The sequence below is a fragment of the Martes martes genome (genome assembly GCF_963455335.1).
Source record: "Martes martes genome assembly, chromosome: 4".
NCBI lineage: Eukaryota > Metazoa > Chordata > Mammalia > Carnivora > Mustelidae > Martes > Martes martes.
The window spans coordinates 83,408,168-83,433,814 of NC_137891.1; the positions used below are offsets into that span (position 1 = coordinate 83,408,168).

Genomic DNA, 25,647 nt, shown 5'->3' on the forward strand with positions numbered 1-25,647 from the left:
TGTACAACACAGTGATTCAATTTCTCTATACATTATGGGCTATACTGAGCCCATATGTAGCCACCATCTATCATCATATAAAGCTATTGCAATGTCACTGACTATATTCCCTATGCCGTACCTTCCATCCCCGTGACATATTCATTCCATAACTGGAAGCCTGTACCTCCACTCCCCTTCACTGATTTTACTTATCTCCCCATCCCCTTTCCCTCTCGCAACCATCAGTTCTTTGTATTTTATAGGATTGATTCTCCTGTTTATTCATTTGTTTTGTTTTTTAGATTCCACATATAAGTGAAATCATATGGTATTTGTCTTTCTCTGATTTATTTCACTTAGCATAATAGATTTTAAGATACACTACAAAGCTATAGTAGTCAAAATAGTATGGTACTGGCACAAAAATAAATATGTGGATTAATAAGAGAGCCTGGAAATAAGCCCTGCTTATATGGTCAGTTAATCGGTGACAAAGAAGGCAAGAATATACCATGGGGAAAAGACAGTCTCTTCGATGGATGGTGCTGGAAAACTGGAGAGCTACATGCAAAGGAATGAAACTGGATCACTTTCTTATACCATACACAAAAATAAACTCAAAATGGATTGAAGACCTAAACATGAGACCTGAAGCTATAAAAAGCCTAGATGAAAAACAGGCAGTAATTTCTTTGACAATGGCCAGAGCAACATTTTTCTAGATGTCTCCTGAGGCAAGGGAAACAAAAACAAAAAAACTATTAGGACTACCTCAGAATAGAAAGTGTTGGCACAGTGAAAGAAACTACCTATTGAATGGGAGAAGACATTTGCAAATGACATATCCAATAAGGGGCTAATATCCAAAATATATAAAGAACTTATACAACTCAATACCAAAAAAAAAACAGTCCAATTAAAAAATGGACAGAAGACCTAAATAGACATTTTTCCAAAAAACATATCCAGATGGCTAACAGACATGTGAAAAGATGCTCAATGTCATAAGTCATCATGGAAATGCAAATCAAAACTACAATGAGAAATCACCTTTTATCTGTCAGCATGGCTAAAATGAAGAAGATAAGAAATAACATGTGTTGGTAAGGATGTGGAGATAAAGGAACCCTTGTGCACTGCTGGTGGGAATGTAAATTAGTGTAGCCACTGTGGAAAACAATATGGAGATTCCTCACAAAATTAAAAATGTAAATAATTCCACTACTGGGTATTTACTTAAAGAAATTATGAACAGTAATTAAAAAAAATATGCATCCCTATGTTTACTGCAGCATTATTTACAATAGCCAAGATATCTAAGCAACCCAGATGTCCACTGATAGATGAATAGATAAGGAAGATGTGGTTTATGTATATACATACAATGGAATACTACAGAGGCTTGTGATTATACTTCTGTGTTTGCACAGAAGTAGTGTTTTGGGGCTGGTATCCAATTCGTTTGTTTTTTTTCTGGCAAAGTTCTAGCCTCAATCGGATTTTACAGGAGAGCTTTGGAGAACAAACTGTAGATTAGATTTTGTCCAAACCTGAACAAGGATTGGGCTTTCATAAGTCACTCATTGGCTAAGGGCCACCTAAACTAAACTAAGGGGGACTCAAATTCTCAGATACTTCCAGCTGTTTTTGTAAGGTTTTATAGGCGAGATAAACATGACACCAGGCGAGGTAGGCATAAGGCAAGATTTATTAAAGGCACTCTCCGGTGAAGTTTCAGGGCTCAGGAGAAGGGGAGCCAGGAAAGTCACGCCGGGAGGAGGTGGGCACTCTCTGGGGACTCGACTCAGAAAAGGGGAGTGGGGAAAGTCTCACTGGGAGGGAGTCGACGAGGGTCTTTTATTGGGCCAAGGCAGGTCATGGGCTCACATCCATATATGGTAGGGTATTTGGTGATAGGAAGGTATGGGGGGGGGGGGTCCTGATACTTCTGTTTCCTGCATAGGTATTGGGTTACCTATGGAGACATGACCTGGGCATATATCCTTTTGGCGGGAGAGTCAAGGGTTGAGGAAGGGGGGGAAGGGGGCTGGAAGATGGCAGACCAGGCGGTCATTTCTATTGTTCCTCCTGCACTCCCGGAGCCCACCCACCCAACAGTTTTCACAAGCAGACAAAACAGTATCTATGGCTGAGGCCAGTCTTTTGAAGACAGACAGATGTGGGCCCACAGATGCAAAAGTACAAAGAAGCTGGGGATGGGGGTGGGTACAAAAGAAATGACATAAGGGCTTTAAAGGGGATCTGGTCCAATATCGTAGTTGTTTGCTACAGGGATTATTTATTAATTCTGATTAAGTGATTCTCAATCATTAAACAAATGATTCATTTAGTGATTCTGAAACATTTTCATTTTTAAAGAATTATTCTTTAAATAATTCTTTTCTTTTTTTTTTTTTTAAGATTTTATTTATTTGACAGACAGAGATCACAAGTAGGCAGAGAGGCAGGCAGAGAGAGAGGAAGGGAAGCAGGCTCCCTGCTGAGCAGAGAACCCGATGCGGGGCTCGATCCCACGACCCTGGGATCAAGACCAGAGCTGAAGGCAGAGGCTTTAACCCACTGATCCAGCCAGGCGCCCCTAAATAATTATTTTCAAGAATTATTCTTTAAAGTTGTTCAAAGGGAAAAAGTATCTTTGTCTACAAAGTTAAAAATAAAAGCCTCCCTGAAAGGGAAAGTAATAACCTCAAATCTAAAGAGGCCTGAAGGTTATTTGGTCTAGTCATTTCATTTCCAGATGCATAAGAGGCCAGAGTTACTGGTATTGGTAGCACAGCCAGGAGTACAGTCTAGGTCTCCTGATTTCAAGTTAAGGCTCTTTCCACTCTGCAGAATGTCCATTTGGGTGCGCTCAAATGAGAGAACACCACAGTAACAAAATAAGGGGGTGCGGGCAGCACAGATGCATAAGAAATTCTCTATAACGTCAGGAAAGAAATATATCAGAATCAACAACAACACATACACAATATTAACTAAGAAAGGTTGAAGAAGAAGGGGGGGTTACAATCTTGAAAAGATTTGCTTACTTACTTCTATTTACTGTTTTATTCTTGTTTATGCTTCCCCGTACAATTGTTAAATAGAGACCAAAAATAATCCCACTTTAAAGGACAACAGAAAGATTTAATTTTGAATTAAAATACTCATGTCAAGAAACAATGGCAGAGAGAAAACAATACAATCTATAGGGAAAACACAAAACGTACTTCTAAACTGATTAAGGACTTAAATTAATAGCATGATGCTTGTCTAGGGGGAGCTTCCTTTTGCTTCTTTGAGCATTATTGGTTTTAAGACTTAGTACATTCTCTTTCAGTGACATTTTATTCGCCGTCCAGAAACTTAAGTGAATGCCAGGAACAATTTTATTTTTCAAAATCATGAAATTATTATTAAGAACATCCCTTAAAAGGAGGGTTTCCAACCACAGCAATTAATAAGAGTTTCTGGACCTCAAACCCCAAGGGAACTAAGTAGCTCTTTAAAAGGGTGGCCTTTTTGAAGAAGGAAAGTCAAAGGAAGGACATTACTACGTAAGTTTCTTACCCAAGGAGAGCTCTCACTACCACATATTTCCTGTTAAAGGAGCATCTGAAATGGTTCCTCAATAATAACCCTAACCCAACCCAGTCAACTTGCATTGAATAATTTCTAATGATTCCCTTCAATTGCACTTCTGTGCACTCTGGGTCACACCCAGCTGAAGCAAAGGCAAAGGTCTACACAGGAGACTGAACTCCATAGTATCATATCACACTGGAGCTTGACTATAGCCCACTGTGTGACCCTGGGCCAATCATTCTCACCTCTAAGATGGGGGTGAGAACAGAGTCTTCTCCCAATGCATGGAAAACTTTTTTCTGTGAAATATTAAGTAATGGACATTCACACTCTCCCCGTCCTTGATAAAAGTGTTTTCACAGCACAACCCCATGCATGTCTCCTTAAATGCTGTGAGGAAACCAAAGGTCTATGTCCAGAGGCTCAAAGACACTGTGGCCTTCATCTGCACTGGATACAAGGCTTGGGACCAAACGGTTTCCATTCTTCCTGATAAAACTGAGCTCTAATCATTACCACTTATTATATACAAAAATATACATTCAAATCCTGTGGAAGAAAATTCTAAGATAAACCCAAGGAAACAACTAATGTCCATTTCAAAAATATTTATTATGAGTGTGTCAGGTCCTAGGAAATAAAATGGTGAATAAGAAACAGCACCTACCCTCACAGAGCATAACAATGGGCAGACCAGTCTGAAATACTGGCCACCAGGCATTCTAATCAATGTCAACTTTTACTGATTGTCTACACCTTGCGAAGGAATGTGACGATGACCAAGACAAGGTCTGATGTCTTGGTGTGACTCAGAGTCAGGCACATGGTGCAGGCCAGCTTGGGAAAGCCATTCCAAGATTCCCCATGAAAGCCTTGATGTTTGTACCTTATTACTAAAAAAATGGACCCATTCAAACTTATGTCTATGATGGCATTCTTATTTACATTAAAGTATACCTTTCGATACAGGTCAGCAGGAATCCCAAGAGTCCTGGGCATGGGCATTGAAGTGAGTAGCACTATGACCACTGGCTGCCCAGGAGGAGGAGGGGAGGGGGTGACCTAGCAGGAACTGCTACAGGGAGATAAAGGAAGCAGTACTGGGTATAGGTGTCAGGATTCTTATTGGAGGAGCATCTTAAGACTGGCCTGTGAGAGAAAGGTTAGGCTCAAATAAGGCCCAGGTGAAAAAGCAAAGTTTTCTAGGCCTAGGGCATGTCCCTGAGTGGTAGAACTGAAGGGCACAAGTGCAGCAGGCTGGGGACTAGCATCCGGGCTTGTAAAGGACTTTTGGAATCCTGACTACGAGGTTAGTGTTTGAACAGAATGACTAAACTTGGCTTCCAGTATAAAAATTATCAGTACTTAATCTGTTACCTTTAAAACAAAAGTTGATAGTTAAACAATAACTATTAATTGGATCATTCTCTGAAATGCACCCCCCCCCCACACACAAAGTGCCCACCCCTCACTCTATCTGGAAAGCTGACCAGACAGCAGCTGCTCTCCTTATCTTTAGTCTGGCTCCCAAAGGAGATAATGGAGACAGTCTTCCCTCCCTTCCTCATTCTAGTCCTTAGCCCCAGGCTTTTCCTATTCTCTTCAGGGTTCCTAAAACTTGACCTGCTCTCCAACCACCCCACCCCCGCAAGGTGGCTACTTATCAGCCCACAGTCTTCTGTATTAGGCACTTGCCAGTCAGTGCCTGCTTGGGTCACCCCTGGCTTTCCTGCTGGTCCATGATCTCTTGGAGGGAAGTTTATTTTTATACTCCTGGTGGAGCTGTCTGTAGGTAGCAGAAATTAAGATTAGTTCCTAACTGGTTCTTTGTTCTCCTCTCAATTGCTACAGAAGTTTCCAAATCTGTAGCCCTGCCCCAACCTCTCCCTCTATATTAAATCCATTATAGGTACAACAGCAGGATAATCTTAACTCCATTTTTGTTTTTATTATCCCTTCTTTTCTTCTCTCAAAATCTCACAGTGGCCCTAATTTTCTCTTAGACTGATGTGGAATCCCTAAGAATAGTTAGTCTTTATCTTTTTGACTTTATACCCCAGTATATTCTGGTTTAGGATAAATCCCAAAAATCTAACACAGAGCTCAGTGCCACAGCCATTAGTCAGGGGTATAGCACCAAGAAGCACTAAATCCTTACAGAATGCACTATAGAAGCACTAAATCATTATTATAGAATGCATTATAGAAGCACTAAATCATTATAGAATAAATAAGTGAATTATCTTTTCAATAAACCCTCTCATTTCCTCTTCTGCATACATCTCTCCTGATCCTAGATGTATGTCTTCACAGATAACATCTTACCAATCTGAAGAGAGCTTTTCCTTCTGACAGGTCAGGATGTTTATAGCATTTGTTCTCACTAACTTCTTTTATGAAATCTGAGATCAGCCAGTTAGGATCTAGTCACTTAAAACATTCATGTCAACTTCTTCCTTGTCATTCTGGGTACTCAGGTAGAGCCTCCTATACATAGTGAGTACTGACTAAATACTCTTCAATAAAACCTTTTCTTAAAGGGCAAGTCAACAGGTCTAAATCAAATAGTACCTACAAATTAGTCATTTTAGACACAGAGATCAGTGGGTTTTAACAAGTTGGGACATAAATACAAGTAGGATTTTGAACTGAAAGAATTTCTCCTCCCCCACAAAAAATCTGGCTAGCTATATTTTCCATTTCTATAGGGTTAACGCATATTTTAGGAATCCTTTTCTCCCTCAGTATTGCCCTATCATATAAAAATAAAAATATAAAATAATCAACAATAAAAAGATAAAGAAAGATAAAGTGCATACACAGAATTATGACATCAAAGTCATGTGACTTTTCCACTCATTTGACCCACTAAACTGCTGCACAGGCCACATGGGAAGACAAAGGTCAGGGGACATGTCTTAGGAAGAGAGAGTCACTGGACAAATAATAGCAGGGAGTGCTCTAGAGAAGAAGAAAGCACGGGCAGAGCTCCACATTCTGTTTAGTGAGCATGCCTCAGCAGTGTTTTTTTTTTTTTTTTGAAAACGGTCTTTTTTTCTTTAAATCCAGGCTATTTTTCTGAGTCTTTTTGCTTTAAGCAGTCAGTCTGGACATCCAACTCCAAAAATATATCAGAGAAATAGAAAAGATATGCTTGTTGTTTTTCTGCAAGGCTTCCCAAATGAGGCAGGTGGACAGAGCAGCCCATACGCCAGTCCAACAGCATGCCTGACTCAATAGCTCTGAGGTCATCAGTCCACTTCATAGCCCTTGTAGGGAGTAGTAATTTTCCATCACGAGAAGCGTGGATCAGATGAAATCTGGTAGCCAAGATCTAAAAGACTTCATGACTTAGCCCAAACACAACTATTTTCCAACTGGCAAAAAAGTTATTTTCTGTATTAGATATTAGAAGTATATAGTTATAATTAATCATTTTAGCTTGAATTTTCGGAAGTAAACATATTTTGTTAAGGTTTATGAGAAGTATATTTTGTTAGAGTTTATGGGAGTTGCCATGAAACACAATAATTTGGGGGAAAATAAGAGACAATTTGTTTTTACTGGGCCATGGATGGATGACTGACAATGGATGATATCACCAATAGGCAATTATAATAACATCCAGCATTCCTAAGTGATTTAATAATTTGTTTTGAAGAAATATAGTTTCCAAAGGAACAAAAAGACAATCTAAACATTTATTTGGATAGCTGTGTGCCAAAATAAAATTAAATATATAAGTAAAGAAATTAATCCCAACCTAAAAAAAAATCAAATATTTAGTCACAACCCTAAAAATGGTATGGATTCCAGAAAGTTTGTTTGTAAATGAATTATTTGCAATACTCAGTACATTTCCTGTGGAAAAAACATTTCCTGTGGGGATGTTGTGGACAGTAGTAGGGCTCCCCTTGTAACCCACAAAAAAATAGATTAAATCTTAGGAACACATAAGCATAATGGTAAAAGAACATCAACTACTGAGCCAAAGACTTGGGATTGCAGTGGCTCTGTCATTTACCGGTAGAACTGCCACTAGAAGTTATGTGCTACAGTCTCTAGCAAGAAGTAAGCCTCCCAGAGCAGCTGCTGTCTAGCCCAGAGCACACCAGGAAAGCTGGCAGCTAGAGAAGTTCTGCTGCCCCTTAGGAAGGATTTCCTGTGATGGAGAGCCCACTTAACATTCTGTTGTGCTCAGGTGGGAGGCTTATGTGTAGAATTCATGTCAAGGAAGATTACTTCCCCAATGGCCCTGACAGAATTAATGCTATCAGGTCAAGATGTTGGGGGCAGTGAAACCATTTGCTGTTAACTACATAGTCTTTTCAGATGCTTGTAATTCTTTTTTTTTTTAATTTATTTTTATTTTTAATTTTTTTTAAAGATTTTATTTATTTATTTGACAGAGAAAGAGAGGGAGTGAGATCACAAGCAGGGGGAGTGGCAGAGGGAGAGGGAGAAGCAGCTCCCCGCTGAACAGGGAGCCTAATGAGGGGCTCTGAGCCGAGAGCAGATGCTTAACCAACAGAGCCACCCAGGCGCACCCAGATGCTTGTAATTCTAAAACATAGGACTAAAATGAGGTTCAACCTTAATAAAGATAAGTTTCATGTGAAACTTAAGCTTTTCACACATGCAGATATGCTTTCTAAATATCTGGGGAAATCTCTCTCCACCCCCACTATATAAGGCAATTAATTGCATTGTAATACAGCCACCCTTTTATAAACAAAAGGAAGCATTTGTTATAAGACACATCTTCATGGATCAATAAAATGTCCTTATATCTACCTACCCAGGGCTTATAGGGGATCTTTCTATGAAATACATGTTTTTCAGGAAAATAAGCTCTTGGGCAGAGCCATCACCCACCTGCATAGGACCATATGAAAGCCGGATGAGACATGGAGTTGTGGTCTCTGGAAATGCTGACTGCCTACATAGGTCAGTCAGGACAATGCTCTAAATGCTCACAATTTAGAATGACCATGCCTGGAAATGTTCATTATGCAAACCACTGGAGGTTGCTATCAATAACTGCTTTAAAATCAGAACATCAGATATTCATAATGGGTTTTTTTCTCTCTCAGATACTGGTATAAGTGCAGATGTTACTATAATCAAGTAAAAAATTAACACCAAGAGAGTTAAAATAACACACTATTCAAGGAAGGAGAGATTACAGTAAGATAGAGAAAATCTCAAATATACTGTTTACACTAATTCTCTATATTACTGGATAGTTTGATTAAAAATGTTTCTTCTGGGCGCCTGGGTGGCTCAGTTGGTTGAGCGACTGCCTTCAGCTCAGGTCATGATCCCGGACTTCCAGGATCGAGTCCTGCATCGGGCTCCCAGCTCCTTGGGGAGTCTGCTTCTCCCTGTGACCTTCTCCTCTCTCATGCTCTCTCTCACTCATTCTCTCTCAAATAAATAAATTTTAAAAAAACTTAAAAAAAATAAATAAAAATGTTTCTTCTTTCCCTAATTTATAGATTTAGGGTGATTATTGGAGATGTAATAGCCATAGTTTGAACGAGATCTACACACAATTCTATCTTGCCTATCCAAAACCTCATTTTAAGGTGGAGTGCCATGGAACTTGACAGAGAACAAAACTTTCCTACTATGGAAAGCAAAAAGATGTGACAACTTAAGAATTTTGTTGAAAGCTTATAAAATGTCTTTACACTAGGTTATATTGTCATTTACATAAACTGACTCATGCAAAGCTATCTTATTTTTTAACTGGAAAACACAGAAAAAAAAATCTTAGAATTAAAACACACATACATAACATTTTTTATCATCTTAATTTTTAATAAAATTCAGAATCACTACCTAATTTTTTAATAAACTTAGGAATCTTGTTTTGTTATCAATTATAATTTTTTCCCTAGAAGTACTTTATGGGCTTGACTTAGCTCTGGCCTAGTTTTACAGGTAAACTCTAGGATCCTAGTTTATTGTCTTTAAAATAAGAGATAAGGGGAGCTTGGGTGGCTCAGTAGATTAAGCATCTGAGGTCGTGATGTCAGGGTTGTGAGATCGAGCCCCACCTCTGGCTCCATGCTCAGCAGGGAATCTGCTGGAGATTCTCTCTCTTTGCCCCACCTCCCCCCACTTATGCTCTTTTTCCCTCTCTCAAATAAAAAGTAAATCTTTTTTTTTTTTTTAAGATTTTATTTATTTATTTGGCAGACAGAGATCTCAAGTAGGCGGAGAGGCAGGCAGAGAGAGAGAAGAGGAAGCAGGCTTCCCTACTGAGCAGAGAGCCTGATGTGGGGCTCGATCCCAAGACCCTGGGATCATGACCCAAGCTGAAGGCAGAGGCTTTAACCCACTGAGCCACCCAGGTGCCCCTAAAAAAGTAAATCTTAAAAAAAAAAGAGAGAGAGAGAGAGAGAGAGATAAAACACTAATAAAAGAACCAGCCACTGCAGCAAACTAGATGCTATTACAGAGTGGTCTCACCTTCCTCTGGTGGCCTTCTGTAGAACCTTCATTCCCATCAGGCTGCAGGACTTTCCTTCCAACTGTTGGTCCTTCAAGATGGTGACCTCAGAGTGCACTTCACTGAACATTCCATAGGCATCTTGCACAAGAAGGCAGACTCTACAAAAAAGTATTAACATATTTTTAGAAGACAGTTTTTAAGTCACTACAGAGGGCAGGATTTCCTTTTCCCTCACTAGAAATCCATTGTAATCATCTTCCTGAATGGGTAAATCAGAGTAAAGAAAGTTGAACTCAAATATGCACTTCTAGATTTGTACTTACAGGTGTTTGGATCACTATCCACAAGATACAGAAGGAAACAGAAGTCTCTTTTAGCATAAAACGAAAGCCTAAGCCAAATGTGGTTTAAAAGCACACAAAGAAGATCATCCTTTCAAATAAAATATATTACCACTGCCCAAAAAATTATCCTCTCTCCCCATTTTTATCCTGTTATAACAGGAAACATTTCTATTTTGTATTGATGCTCAATATTGAAAAAAGCTTCAGTGTAACATTATGAGAACAATAATAAGGGGCTTTCTCTGAGAAGGTACATATTTACAAACATGCATATCCCACAGGATAAAAACCAGCTTCCCTGCTGGCAGCAACACAGACATGATAGATATCCAGTGACATGATAGCATTCCCCCCAACCTTTAAGTTCAAAGGGTAGTACATATAAAAACCTATTTAAGACTGAATTTCCAATCCTCTCACTTCATAATTCAGGTAAATGAAGTCTTATTTATTATGAAATGACACATTCTCAGAAAATATTTACTGAAGCCTGTAGTTAATAACACCACCAAATAGACTGTGAGGAACAAAACTATTTTAAAGATAAGGGTGTAGGGGCGCCTGGGTGGCTCAGTGGGTTAAAGCCTCTGCCTTCGGCTGGGGTCATGATCTCAGAGTCCTGGGATCGAGCTCCACATCGGGCTCTCTGCTTTGCGGGGAGCCTGCTTGCCCCTGTCTCTTTGTTTGCCTGCCTCTCTGCCTACTTGTGATCTCTGCCTGTCAAATAAATAAATAAAAATCTTAAAAAAAAAAAAAGATAAGGGTGTATAGTAAAGTACATGCTGGGAAAGAAGAAATGACAAATGACAAATGATGAACAAAGGAATGCCAGATCAGAAGCAATGAACTTTCTTTTCTTTCTTTTTTTATTTTTTGAAGATTTTATTTACTTATTTGTCACAGAGTGCATGCACAGCAGGGGGAGCGGTAGGCAGAGGGAGAAGCAGACTCCCTGCTGAGCGAAGAGCCTGATGTGGTACTCTGTTCCAGGACCCTGAGAGATCATGACCTGAGCAGAAGGCAGATGCTTAACTGACTGAGCCACCTAGGCGTCCATGAAACAATGAACTTTAAATAATGCTTAGAACTGGACTTCCTAATTAATTCTCCCAGGTTCATAGGGCCCTCCCTGATTTACAACAGAGGCAAAGGTAAACCTTGTCTGAAGGAAATCACCTTTAATTTTATCATTAGTTGTCATGGAGTAAAATCAAATAAACATGTGCCTAAATAAAAATCTCTAGTACAGGGGACCCTGGGTGGCTTAGTTGGTTAAGTGTATGTCTTCAGCTCAGGTCATGATACCAAGGTCCTGGGATCAAGCCCCACATTGGGCTCCCTACTCGCAGGAAGTCTGCTTGTCCCTCTCCCACTGTCTCTCCTCACTGGTCATGTTCTCTCTCTCTCTCTCTAACAATTAAATAAAATCCTCAAAAAAAAAATCACTAGTATAAGAAAACAATTTACTATGTGGGAAGAGTAAAAAACAAAACAAAATAATAGACCTCCCTAGGATTTGACATATTAGAATTAAAAGATATGAAATATGGAATAATTATTTTAAAAAGATAAAATCACAAAGATATAAATACAAAACAAAAAGATATACAATGTGACTTGGGAGATTTGAAGAATGAAATAGAACTTTCAAAAAGGAAACGCTACATTTTTTGAAACAAAGAAGTTATTAAATAGGTGTAAACAAATGGTTACATGCACCTGAAGAGTGTGTATATGTGAACTGGGTTATAAATTTGAATAAATTACCTAGAATGCATGTTGCGAGCTGAGATAAAAAACATGAGAGAAAAGGGAAGTACAGAGGATAGAATGAGAAAGTGTAACATTTGTGTAATAGGAATTTCAGAAGAACAAAAAGCAACAATTCTTACATTTAGGAACTGCAAATTTTCTCCCCAACTGATGAAAGAAATGAATCCAAATATACAGGAATAGAAACAAGTACCAAGCAGGATGACTAAAAGGAAAGCCTTCCTAAGACACATATTGTAATAAAACTAGAGAACGTCAAACACAATGAGAAGATTCTAAAAGCAAGAATGGTGAAAAGACCATCTGCAGAATAAAAATTTGATTTACATCAGCCTCCTCAAAAGAAATAAATGAAGCCAGACAATAGAGAAATATTTTCAGAATTCTGGAAGCCATTTCAAAACTATGTACCAGCAAAACAATACATCATGAATGATGGTAAAATATAGGCATTTTTAGATAGAGAAACATGATACACATTTTCCACCTACAGAGCCTGAAATATTTACTACTTATTAAGATAATTACAGAAATAATTTCTAAATTATGCATTTTAGGAAGAAGGAAAATATACTGGGAAAAAGGTATAAGATAAAAGGACTACTGAACATCAATATAAACAAATCAAAACAGACATAGTAGGATAAAATAACACCACCACCAATAACATCAATTAATGAAGGGGGAGCTGAAAAACTGGAAATGGAGAGCAAGTAGGTCAATGGGGGTGATGAAGTTCAAATGGTCCCAAGTGCTCATATCACTTAGAGTTGGATGAAGATATTAGCACTAGACTTCACTGAGTATTTACATCTGGTAAAATTTCAAGGATAACCACCAAAATAATAGAAATAGGGTGTATAACTTCCAAATAACTAGATGGAGAAAAAAAATGGAATGAGAAATATGGGCAAAAACAAAAAACTCCAAGAAAATGCAAAGAAAAAGCACAAAAAAGGGGCAGAGAGATGCAAGGTAATAAATTTGATGGTAGACAAAAATCTATGTACATTTGAAATGGAATAAAAATGATTTAAACTTGACAATTAATAGGCAGAGTTTGTCATGTTCAGTTTGAAGGAAGAAAAAGAAAAAAATGATGTTGACAGGAAACTTTCTAAAACAAAGAAAGGTTCAAAGCGCAAAAAAAATGTTTTAGGCAAATATTAATCAAAAGAAAGCTGAGAAGTGGTTTTGAGACACACTAAATAGATTCTAGGATTGAAAGGATTATTAAGGGTAAAGGGGTCACTAATACTGACTTTTAAAAAGCTTAATTTATCAGAAAGATATATAATTCTAAAACTGTATGCTCTCAGCCTTGAAATACATGAAGTATAAACTGACAAAACTACACAGAGAAGAGAACAAATCCAACATTATCGTGGGAGATTTCAACCCATCCCTGCCAAGTGTTAAGTCAATCTAAGGAAAAAATTAGTAAAGGTTTGAAAAACTTGCACATACCTAATAAGTTTGATTTGTTGGCTAGGCAATTAGAAAAACTGCCCACAATTAGAGAAAGTGCATTCTCAAGTACACATAGGACATTTATAAAATCTGACCAGACACTGGGCCATAGGGCAGGACTGAATGAATTTCAAAGAATCAGTATTGTATGGGACACATTGTATATCTACAACATAATTAAATGAGAAACCTAACAAAAAATGTATACTTTGGAAAATCCTCCATTTAAAAATTTTACAACATCCTTTTCAACTCATGGGTCAAATATGAAATCATAGAGGAAAAGAGACAGTATTTTGAACTAGTTGATAAAAATACCACATGCCAAAATTTATGGATTACAATGATGCCTTAGGAAACTTGTAGTCTTAAATATAATAAAACATGATCACTTTTCCTTTTTTATATAGATCTTTAAATTCGTTTTTTAGGTACTTATCATAAATTCTACACCTCAGCCAATTACCAAAATATTCCTTCAGGGTGCTGAACCTCACATGCACTGTGCCTTGAAGAGGCTCTCCTGGAGCCTTTGCTTCACTCCAGTCTGGACTGGTTAGCACAGCAGTCATCCCAGGATATCTTGTCAGAAAATTTGAGGGATTTACTTTGCTGCTTTAGTATGTTGGATCTCCTATTTTTCCTATCCTATATATTCCTTTCTTAATTGACTTCAAGTTAGTAGCTCACATCTTCTAGCTCCCTAAACAGGGAGAATTAGGAGCTAAAATCTTTGAACCCATTCATGAAATTGTCAATAATCTATCCTCAAAGTTTATGGGCAGTTTGGCTGGGTATAGATTTCTAGATTGGAAATAATTTTTCTATTCCAAATCCAATACTGCTTTTTGTCTTCCTCCTTTCTCTCCAGGAGCTGAGCTTTGTTCTAGTTCCCAGGGCACTGACATTGCACGGTGATATTCCTTGGTACAGATCTGTTTCTATGCACTGGGTGAGTAACATCCTTGGTGGGTCCTTTCACAGTGGAATCATGTCTACTCTGTCATTTCATTGATACTTCCTCTCCTTCATTTTTTCTCTTCTTTCATTCTGGTTATTGGACATACTGGACCAGTTCTTTAAGTTTACTAACTTTTCTCTCCTATTTCCCACTATTTCTGTCAGTTCCCTCAGCTTTGTCTTCCAATGCTTCTAATTAGGTTTTTCATATTATCTACTTTTCATATGTTAAACTTCTAAGAGTTCTCTTTTAAGCTCTGAAAGATGTTTTCTTTCCCCTTAGTGTCCAATTTTGTTTTATGGTTGCCGTATCTGTAACTTCATTTAAGAAGTTTTCTTCAGGCCCCTGCTATCTGTTCCCATTTAAGAACAGAGCTCTAACAAGCTTCCTGGACTCTCCCAATGGGTAGGAGGAGGAACCTATCAACCATGAACAACATATGGGTATATAGGCTGGGCCACTTTATGGCTGAGGAATCTCAGATGTTCATACCTTTACATCTCTTGATAAGGAAATTGCTCAGAAAAGACTATGTTTCTTGGCATTCCACTATATGTCAGGGTAAGGGATGAATGACCACTCAACAGTGTGGAGTAGGTGAATAAGACATGATCAATTCCTAGACAGACTTGCAACTAATCATCTCTCCTCCCCTCTCCTCCCTCCCTCCCTCCCTCTCACCCTCCCCTCTTTCTTTCTTTCCTTCCTTCCTCTCTCCCTCCCTTTCCTTTTCCTTCCTTCCTTCCTTTTCTCTTTCTCTTTTTCTTTTTTACTAGAGAAAAGAGAATCTTAAGCTGGGTGTGGAGCCTGAGACCGGGCTCAGTATCACCATTGTGAGACCAGGACCTAAGCCAAAATCAAGAGTTGGTCACTTAACCAATTGGGCTACCCAGGTGCCCCTGTTTTTTTCTTTTTTCTTTTTTTTGACCTTTTCATCTGTTACCAGAGGTAGTAGGAAAACTGGACATGCAAAAAAGAAAAAAAATCCTTAATTGTTATCTCAAATTATACACAAAATTTAACTTGAAATAGATCATAGACACAAACAGAAAACTAAAACTTGAGAAGAAAACACAGGAGAAAAATTGTTGCAACCGTGGGGTAAGTAAAAAATTAATTATTTTGAAATTATAAAAATTAAAACTTTTGCTCTTCAAAAGATGCCATTAAGAAAATGAATAGGCAAACCACAAACTAGGAGAACATATTTACTAGGACTTGTATTTAGATTACATAAAGAACTACAGAACTTATAATTGATAATAATAAAAATAATGATATCCTATATAAGAATAAAAAGACAAATGATCCTATCAAAAAAAATATGGAGTAAAGATATAAAACATCACAAATTCCATTTCTATGAATTTCTTGACTAGTTAAATCCATAGGGACAGAACACAGAATGATGGTTGCTAGGGGGTAGGTGGGGCAGAAATAAGGAGCAACTGTTTCCATGTATGGGATTTCCTTTTGGACGAAAATATTTTGGAACTAGAAGGAAGTAGTGATTACATAAGACCATAAGTTTTATATTTTGTGAATCTCATTTCATTGTAAAACAAAATGGATGAAAGATATGAATAAACATTTCATCAAAGATGATGCACATGTGGCCAATAAACACATAAAAAGATGCACAACACCATTAGTCGTAAGGGAAATGCAAGTTAAAATCACAATGAAATACCACTACACATATACTGGAAAGGGTGAAATAAAAAAGGCTGATGGTATCAAGTTTTGTTCAGGATATGGAAGAAGTGAAACTATCATATTTTAGGTGGAAATGTGTATGTTATAGCCACTTTAGAAAAAACTTTGGCAATTTTTAATAAAGTTAGACATATACTTATCATATGGCTAGTCATTCTACTCCAGGATTTTTCCAAAAGAAATAAAATCATATGTCCACACAAAAACTTACAGACAGATGTCTATAGTAGCTTTATTAAATAATAGCCCGGGGCACATGGGTGGCTCATTTGGTTAAGCCTCTGCCTTCAGCTCAGGTTATGATCCCAGGGTCCTGGGATTGAGTCCTTCATCGGGCTCCCTGCAGCAGGCAATCTGCTTCTCCCTCTACCTCTGCCTGCCACTCCCCCAGCTTGTGCTCTTTCTTTATCAAATAAATAAACAAAATCTTAAAAAAAAATAATAGCCCCAAACTGGAAACAAGACAAATGTTCAGTAATAGCTGAATAGATAAGTAAATTGTGATATACACTTACAGTGGAATACTACTCAGCAGTGAAAAGGAACAAACTTCTGACATACAGATGAATCTTGAAAACAGTGCTGAGTGGGAAAAAAAAATGAAAAGTATATAAAAGGCAAAGTAAATCCACAGTAATAGCAATCAGATCTGTAGTTGCCTGCAACAGGAGCCAGGAGAGAGTGACAGCAGAGGGCATAGGAAATTTTTGGGGGCTATGGAAATAATCTATGTCTTCACTGTGGTGGGTATTAGGTAGTAAATATATTTGTTAAAACCTGCTGCTTAAATGGGTGCATTTTATTGTAGTATGTAAACTGTATTGCATGTAAATTAATTTTAAAAAAACCATAAAAGCATAGAAATATAAAAAAAAAGCTTGTAAAAAGACCTTCAAAAAGTTGTTTAAAGAAAAAAGGGTGGGGTGCCTGGGTGACTTAGTCAGTTGGACTCCCACTCTTCATTTTTGGCTCAGGTCATCGTCTCAGGGTCCTGGGATTGAGACCCACGTAGGGCTCTGCGCTTAGTGTGGAGTCTGCTTGAGACTCTCTCTCCCTCTCTTTCTGCTCCTTCCCTGCTTTCTCTCCAAAATAAACACTTTTTTTTTAAATAATAAAGATAAAAGGGTATAGGAGATAACTTGAAGAAGATTCCACTCAATAAACATTGGATAATTTTGGAGAAAAGATAGGAAAACTTATTGGTACCTCTGGCTCCAACTCAGTGTGCTAAAAATGGCAAACAATGGGAAAGAATCAAATGCTTAAAAATCCATTAGAAAAACATTATGCTTTGCAAAGAGGCATTTCCTCTTGTCATTATACATGAACTTTGAAAGGAAAACGGATATCATCTAAGCACGTTTTATTGTGCATCTTCAAAAAATACTGAAAACCACTTGCTTTTAGCGATAGTTCTCAGACTATGAAATTATGAATATATTTGGATATTTAAAAAAAGGAAAAGTGCATTACTGATGTTTCATGAAACAAAACTTAAAATCTTTTCATGAAATCTTCTCCATTAGAAGGAACCACATACAAACTACTAATTCCACCCTAAAAACATGAGGGTTAAAACTGCTCCCATGTTCTCTATCTGAGCTACAGGAGCCTCTCAATAAATACTTCTTCTATGTTTGAGAGAATGAATGGGGCTCTGTTGTGAACACACACAGCAAACTCGCATAATATCTAATTGCACAGCGTTCACAGAAATAGTCATTCATGTATTCACTCACTAATGCATTCATTTGAAGCTCACTTGGGCTTATACTTTGTAGGATATGTAAAGAGGGAAAGTTTCAAATAAAAATATAATTGAGAAATAAAGCATTGAGCAACATTAATACCTAACCCTAATATAATGTATTATGGCTAATTATAGCATTCTCATATTATCTGTTTAACCCTTCAACTGAGGAAACTAGGCATTACTGTTAGGTGAGTAAAGCGAGGCACAGAATGTTTAAAAAACCAACCCAAGATAGTAAGGAGGAAGCAGAATGCGGTCTAAAGGTAAAGCAGTTGATTTGGTATTTCTGTGCTACAATATCACATTACAGTAATCAGTTATATGAATGTAGAAGACTGATTAATTTTGCAGAGTGGAATTGGAGAAAGCATCCCAGAGCAACTAGCATTCCAGTCTGCAAGGCAAGCACCATGAAGGCAACAAGGAATAAACTCATGACAAACTGCATGATGACCATGAAGTCCAGAATATCTAAATCTAATCTTTATTGAGGGCAATGATTTTCCCCAGTGCTAGGTCAAACTATTTAAAACATACATAAATTGTAAATAGTGTACAATGAGGCTACTTATCTAGAAGAACTTTATCGACTCTGTAACTTTCAAAAGATAAATTTATTTATTTATTTATAGAGAGATAGGAGGGGAGGGACAGAGGAAAAGGGAGAGAGAAAATCTTACACAGGCTCCATACCAGCACCAAGTCCAACGCAGGGCTCAATCTCACAACCCTAAGATCATGAACTGAGCTGAAATCAAGAGTTGGACACTTAACTGACTTGATACCCAGGTAACCCAAAAGATACTTTTAATGTTTGAGAAGAATCATATTAGAATATTAAGGTCAGAATGTAAGGAATTTATGCTAAATTATCATTTTAAAGGCTGCTAATGTAATATAATGAAAAGGAAATACTCTTAAATTAAATCACTTGAAAACAATTTTATTAACTGTTCTATATTGTACAACTTTAGTCCGAACCCCAAGTGGGAAAGAATGAAAGATTACTCTTTCCTAATATTGTTCTATTTAAAGCAGTATGCCATGTGACAGCAAGGTGAAAGTATACATTTTTCTGTTGAATTTATAATGTCTTTTTTGGTCCACAGACCATTTCATATCATAACCTCTTGGAGGGAAGTACTTTAATGTTTTTTCCTCAAAGGCCTATTTACCCCCTAGTTACTCCATCACCTGACTTGCCTTTCTGCTCCATGTCTAATTAGGGAGGCTGAGGCAGAAGCTTGGGGAATCAAGGCTTCATTTCCTAAGGAGACAGACTCAGGCTTCCTGTAAGAGTAGTCTTGTACCAGCTCAATTAACGCCTGATTGACTATACTGATGCATCCAGTGCTGTTTTTTGTAAGCATTATTGTTTGTTAATATATGCAAAAGTCAAGATGACTCTAAAGATCTCCGTGGATCTCCTTTATAAAACTAGAGGGAATTTTTGATAGCCTGTGTTGAAAATGGAGAGATGAGGAATTAACTAGTACCTTTTCTTTAAATCTGTTATGGCATTTGCCTTTATCTTAAATAACCAAGGAATGGTGCTCTTTTTTATTCTATTGCCCTAGAGAAGAGACATTAATACTTTCTTTCTCCCTCTTCTGTTCATGCCTGGCCACACACACTCTCCCACATTGTCTTGCTCACACAGCTGAAGCTCAGGAGCTCAACAGCTCGTGCCTGAGGTGGAGTCACTGTCCTCATTGGTTCAAATGAACTGGAACTGTGCCATTCAATAGACAGTCCAAACCAGAGTCAGCTCATAAGCAGCACACAAAGAATTCCACCCTCTTGTTGCTGCTTCCTGCTCAGCAAATACTACCTCCTACAGTCAGTGCTAGTGTGACAAGTCTGAACAGAAAAGGGCCCCCTGATCAACTTGTTTTTCCTGAATTGCCAGAGATGTTCCCCATAAGTAACATCATATTCAAAGGAACACAAATGGCTTCTCAGGGAGGAAAGACATGTCATGTTAGTAACTCTGGGATCCTAAAAAAGTTACTTACTGTATGAACTTGAATTTACTCAAATATCTTAACATGGGAATAAAGGAAGCTGAGAGGGCTGTTGTGAGCATTCAAGCAATGATATAGGACTCAGCACAGTGACTGGCACAAATACATCTATCTTTCCTTTGCAGGGTCTTTAGGCCAATTTTATAATATATTTTCTCCATATAGTTCTGAACATCTTTTGTTAGATTTATGTCTAGCTCATTTACAATTTTGATATTTTAAATAGTTTTTTGTTTGTTTGTTGCCTTGTAGCTGGTGAGTAGAAATAACAGTTGACTTTTATATATTGAACTTTTGTAATCCATCAATCTTATTAAAATTATTTGTAATATTTTTGTAAAGTTTTACATAACCATTTCGTTTATGCATAATGACAACTTTGTTTCAGCCTTCCCAATCCTTATTATTATTATTATTATTAAAGATTTTATTTATTTATTTGACAGACAGAGATCACAAGTAAGCAGAAGGGGCAGGCAGAGAGAGAGGAGGAAGCAGGCTCCCTGCTGAGCAGAGAGCCCGATGCCATGCGGGGCTCCATCCCAGGACCCTGGGATCATGACCTGAGCTGAAGGCAGAGGCTTTAACCACTGAGTCACCCAGGCACCCCATATTATTTTTTATTATTTATCTTTTCTGGCTGTACTATAGGACCTTAGCACAATGCTGAAGAGAAATCAATGACACTGAGCATTCTTAGCCTGATTTTGAATAAAATTTCTTCAGTGTTTTGCAATTAAGAATGATGTTTGCTATAAGATTTTTTGGTTGATATCCTTCATCAAGTTAAACATTCTTAGTCTGCTGAAAAAATTTTTTAATCATGAATGGATGCTGAACCTTATCATTGCATTTTCCACATCAATTGCATGTGCATTTTCCACATCAATTGAAATGACTGTTTTTATCTCAGCAAAAGTTGTAAATGACAATTACTGTTTTTAAAGTTATTTTAAAAAAGATTTTATTTATTGGGCGCCTGGGTGGCTCAGTGGGTTAAAGCCTCTGCCTTCGCTCAGGTCATGATCCCAGGGTCCTGGGATCAAGCCCCACATCAGGCTCTCTGCTCAGCGGGGAGCCTGCTTCCTCCTCTCTCTGCCTGCCTCTCTGCCTACTTGTGATTGTCTGTCAAATAAATAAATTAAAAAAATCTTTAAAAAAAAAGATTTTATTTATTTGAGAGAGAGAGAGAGAGAAAGCATAATCACGGAGAAGGGACAGAGGGAGAGGAAGAAGCAGACACCCCACTGAGCAGGGTGCCTGACACGGGGCTGGATCCCAGGACTCTGCTATTACGACCTGAGCCGAAGGCTGAGTGACTGAGTCACCCAGGCACCTATACAGCTTTTTAAGTTAGGCAAGTTTTCACTCCTGAGATAAAGCCAAGATCTATTTGCTACATTTTGTTTAGAAGTTTTCCATGTGATAATGACCTTTAATTTTATTTTGCAAATTAGATTTGATTTTATTTCTCATACCAAGCCTATTTATAGAAGCTTTATATAATCAGTTGACATGGATTCTTTTTTTCTTTGAAAACTTTGTATAAGATTTGGAGCACCTGGGTGGCTCAGTGGGTTAAGCCTCTGCCTTCAGTTCAGGTCATGATCTCAGGGTCCTGGGATTGAGCCCCGCATGGGGGGGGGGGCGGTCTCTGCTCAGCGGGAAGCCTGCTTCCCCTTCTCTCTCTGCCTACTTGTGGCCTCTGTCAAATAAATGAGTAAAATCTTAAAAAAAAAAAAAAGAAGAAAAATTTGTATAAGATTTGAATGACCTGCTTTTTGAAAGTTTGAAATAATTTAGTGATAAAATGAATTGGATCTAGTGCTTTTCCTGGGAAGATTTTTAACTATCAACTCAATTTCTCTAACGATAATTGGGCTATTCGGGCTTTCTATTTTTTGACTGAGACATTTTGTTAAGATATATTTTCCTAGTTGATTTTCCTATTTGGTCTATATTTTTACATTAACTAAGATTTGTATATACATGTATATTTTTATTAAGTTTTTATTTTAATTCCAGTATAGTTAACATAAAGTGTTATATTAGTTTCAGGTGTATAATTAGTGACTCAACAATTCTTACAACACCAGTGCTCATGACAAGTATACTCTTAATCCCCACCACTTATTTAACCCATCTCCTCATCCACCTCCTCTCTGGTAGCCATCAGTTCTCTATAGTTAAGAGTCTGTTATTTGGTTTCTCTCTTTTTTTTCCCCTTTGCTTATTTGTTTTGTTTCTTAAATTCCACATATGAGTGAAATAATATGGTATTTGTCTTTCTCTGCCTTATTTCACTTAGCATAATACTCTCTAGTTCCATCCATGCTGTTGCAAATGACAAGGGTTCATTCTTTTTTAGGGCTGAATAATATTCCACTGTGTGTGCATGTATGTCTCTATTCATTCGTCTATTGGTGGACACTGGAGCTGTTTCCATAATTTCGGGATTATAAATAATGCTGCAAAAAAACATAGGGGTGCATAAACAATGAATTTTGAAACACTGAAAAGATATAAAATAAAATGGAAATAAAAAGAAAATAAAATGTGAAGTGGGCATAATTTTAAAAAACAAACAAACAAAAAACATAGGAGTGCATGTATTCCTTTGAATTAGAGTTTTTGTATTTTTTGGGTAAATACCCAGTAGCATGATTACTGGATCATAGGGTAGTTCTACTTTTAACTTTTTAATGAAACTCCATACTGTTTTCCACAGTGGCTGTTACCAGTTTGCATTCCCACCAACAGTGCATGACAGTTCCTTTTTTCCCACATCCTTGCCAATACTTGTTTCTGGGGTTTTTTATTTTAGCCATTCTGACAGGGTGTGAAGTGATATCTCACTATAGTTTTGATTTGCATTTTCCAGATGATCAGTGATGTTGAGCATCTTTTCACATGTCTATTGGCCATCTGTTTGTCTTTGGAGAAATTTCTGTTCATGTCTTCTCCCATTTTTAAACTGGATTATTTGGTTTTTAGGTATTGAGATGTATTGAGTCTTTATATATTTTGGATATTAACCCTTTATTGGATATATCATTTACAAATATCTTCTCCCATTCAGTAGGTTGCCTTTTAGTTTTGTTGGTGTTTCCTTCAGTGTGCAGGAGCTTTTTATTTTGGTGTAGTCCCGACAGTTTATTTTTGCTTTTATTTTCCTTGCCTCAGGAGACATATCTAGAAAAATGTTGCTTTAGCTGATGTCAGAAAAATTATTGCCTCTGCTGTCTTCTAGGATATTTTTTGGTTTCAGGTTTCACATATAGGTCTTTCACCCATTTTAAATTTATTTTTGTGTATAGTGTAAGAAAGTGGTCTAGTTTAATTCTTTTGTATGTAGCTGTCCAGATTCCTCAATGCCATTTGTTGAGACTGTCTTTTTTCCCATTGTATATTCTTTACTCCTTTGTCAAAGATTAATTGACCATATAATTGTGGGTTTTATTTCTGGGTTTTCTATTTTGTTCCATTTTTCTATGTGTCTATTTTTGTGCCAGTACTATTATTTAATTATATCTTCTTTTTTTCTTTATGAATTTTACCATAGAATTACTTAACATTCCAAAGAAACAACTCTGAGCTTTGCTTATTTACTGTTCCTTTATGCCATTAATTTCTACTCCTGTTTATAATCTCGTTCTATTTTCTTTGTATTTATTCTATTTTTTAACTATTTCTTATATTAGAGGCTTAGCTCATTTATTTTGAGCCTTCCTTCTTTCTAAAGTGAGCTGTTTAGACTACAACATTTCTTATAAATATCAAATTAATGATATCACATAAATTTTGATATTTAGCATTCTTATTATTTACCAGTTCTAGGAATTTAAAATTTCCATTATTGTTTCTTTTTTAATCCATAAGTTATTTGGCAGTATTTAAAATATTTTCCTATAAGGATTTAAAATACATATTTTTTAAATTAACTAATTTAATTATACTAAGTCAGAGAATGTGTTTTCCAACAATGATTCTTTTAAATCTATAGAGAATTGTTTATCATCTAGAAGATAATTAATTTTTATGAAAGGGTCAAATGAGAAGAATGCATATGGCTTCATTGTTAAGTAGAGGGTTTTGTACATAATGTATAAGTCATGTTATTTAAGAATGCTTTTTAAATATTCTCTGTCTTTACTTTTTTGTCTGCTTCCTTGATTAGTTATTGCATTATTTATCCCACAAATCAAAAGGTTAAAATAACAATTATTTCATAGTGTATGTGGGTTAGAAATTCATCGTCTTGATAGCATTTAGTGCCAGGCCCTTTACTATTCGCATTGTCTTACTCTCAAAAGGCCACTAAGAGCTAGCTAGGCTGGCTATTACTATTCTTGCTTAGCACAAAAAAGACAGAAGATCAGAAGGATTTGGTATCTTGCCCAAGGCTGTACAGCATTAAATAAGAAAATTCAAAAAGTAAAATGAATATGTAGGGGTGCCTGGGTGGCTCAGTTGGTTAAAGGTTTGACTCTTGATTTTGGCTCAGGTCATGATCTCAGGGTCCTGGCACCAAGCTCCCTGCTCAGGGGGGAGTCTGCTTGTTTCCCTCTCCCTCCGCCCCTCCCCCTGCTCTCACATACATGCACATGCTCTCCCTGTCTCTCTCTTTCTCTAATAAATACATCTTTAAAAAAAAATTGAACTTTAAAAAAATCAATGAAATAAAATGACTACATAAACATATTTGATATATCTCTTTAAATGCACAAAAATGGGAAATTATCAACATAATTTCCAGAGCTAAGCTCTATCATATTTCAAGTTCAGGTGAAACTGATCTATATATTGCTGTAGTTTGCAATAAATCTCCAATAAATAAGAAGCATGTGGCCTAAGAGAACTCTCTGTGCTGATGGAATGTTTTACATCAAATGTAGTCAAATGTGGTAGCCACTAGCCACATGGGGCTATTGAGTGCTTCAAATGTGGCTAATGTAAGGAAATGAATTTTAGATTTTATTTAATTTTAATTAATTTAAATGTAAAAAACCACCTGTGGCTACTGGCGACCCTATAGGACAACACCGTCTAAAGGCATAAGAATAAGAGAAACCCAAACTCTAAATACTTAATAACTGGTTGAAACCTTTCAAAGAACAGTAAATACAAAGTGACAGCATAACTGAACAAGAAGTAACAGTCTATATAAAAATATTTCCAAATTATGTTTTATCAAACACTAAAATTCAAAGATGTTAATAGGTATTTCTTGAAAATCGTCACTATCATCAAGATGTTTCTAGCAATATTTTTTCTAAAATATGCTTTACCATATCTATGGAGAAAAATCACATATAATTATTACTGTGTTCAATTCTCCTTGCAAATATATCTTATACCCTAGGATACCAGGAAATCCATGACCTGATGACCATACGGTTTTAGGTCTGCTCATTGTGCATAAGATTGCTTATGCACATGGTACCCAGAAGAATTTACCATCTATCTTAAGACAACTAAACATTTCCACATATATGTATAACATCATTTAGTATGTTGTGGCTATCAGACATTTATATAGTACAAACTTTTTAAAAAGATTTTATTTATTTATTTGACAG

At 36.9% G+C, this 25,647-nt stretch overlaps 1 protein-coding gene across 2 annotated transcripts in view; it reads right to left on the minus strand.

Annotated features, from left to right (window-relative positions):
• SPIDR (scaffold protein involved in DNA repair) overlaps positions 1-25,647 on the minus strand; it is a 564,249-nt gene that overhangs the window by 51,156 nt on the left and 487,446 nt on the right. For both annotated transcript variants that reach the window (XM_080801921.1, XM_080801922.1), the window contains exon 11: positions 10,045-10,185. In XM_080801921.1, coding sequence (XP_080658047.1) covers positions 10,045-10,185 — 141 coding nt within the window. The remainder of the gene's footprint in view (positions 1-10,044; positions 10,186-25,647) is intronic.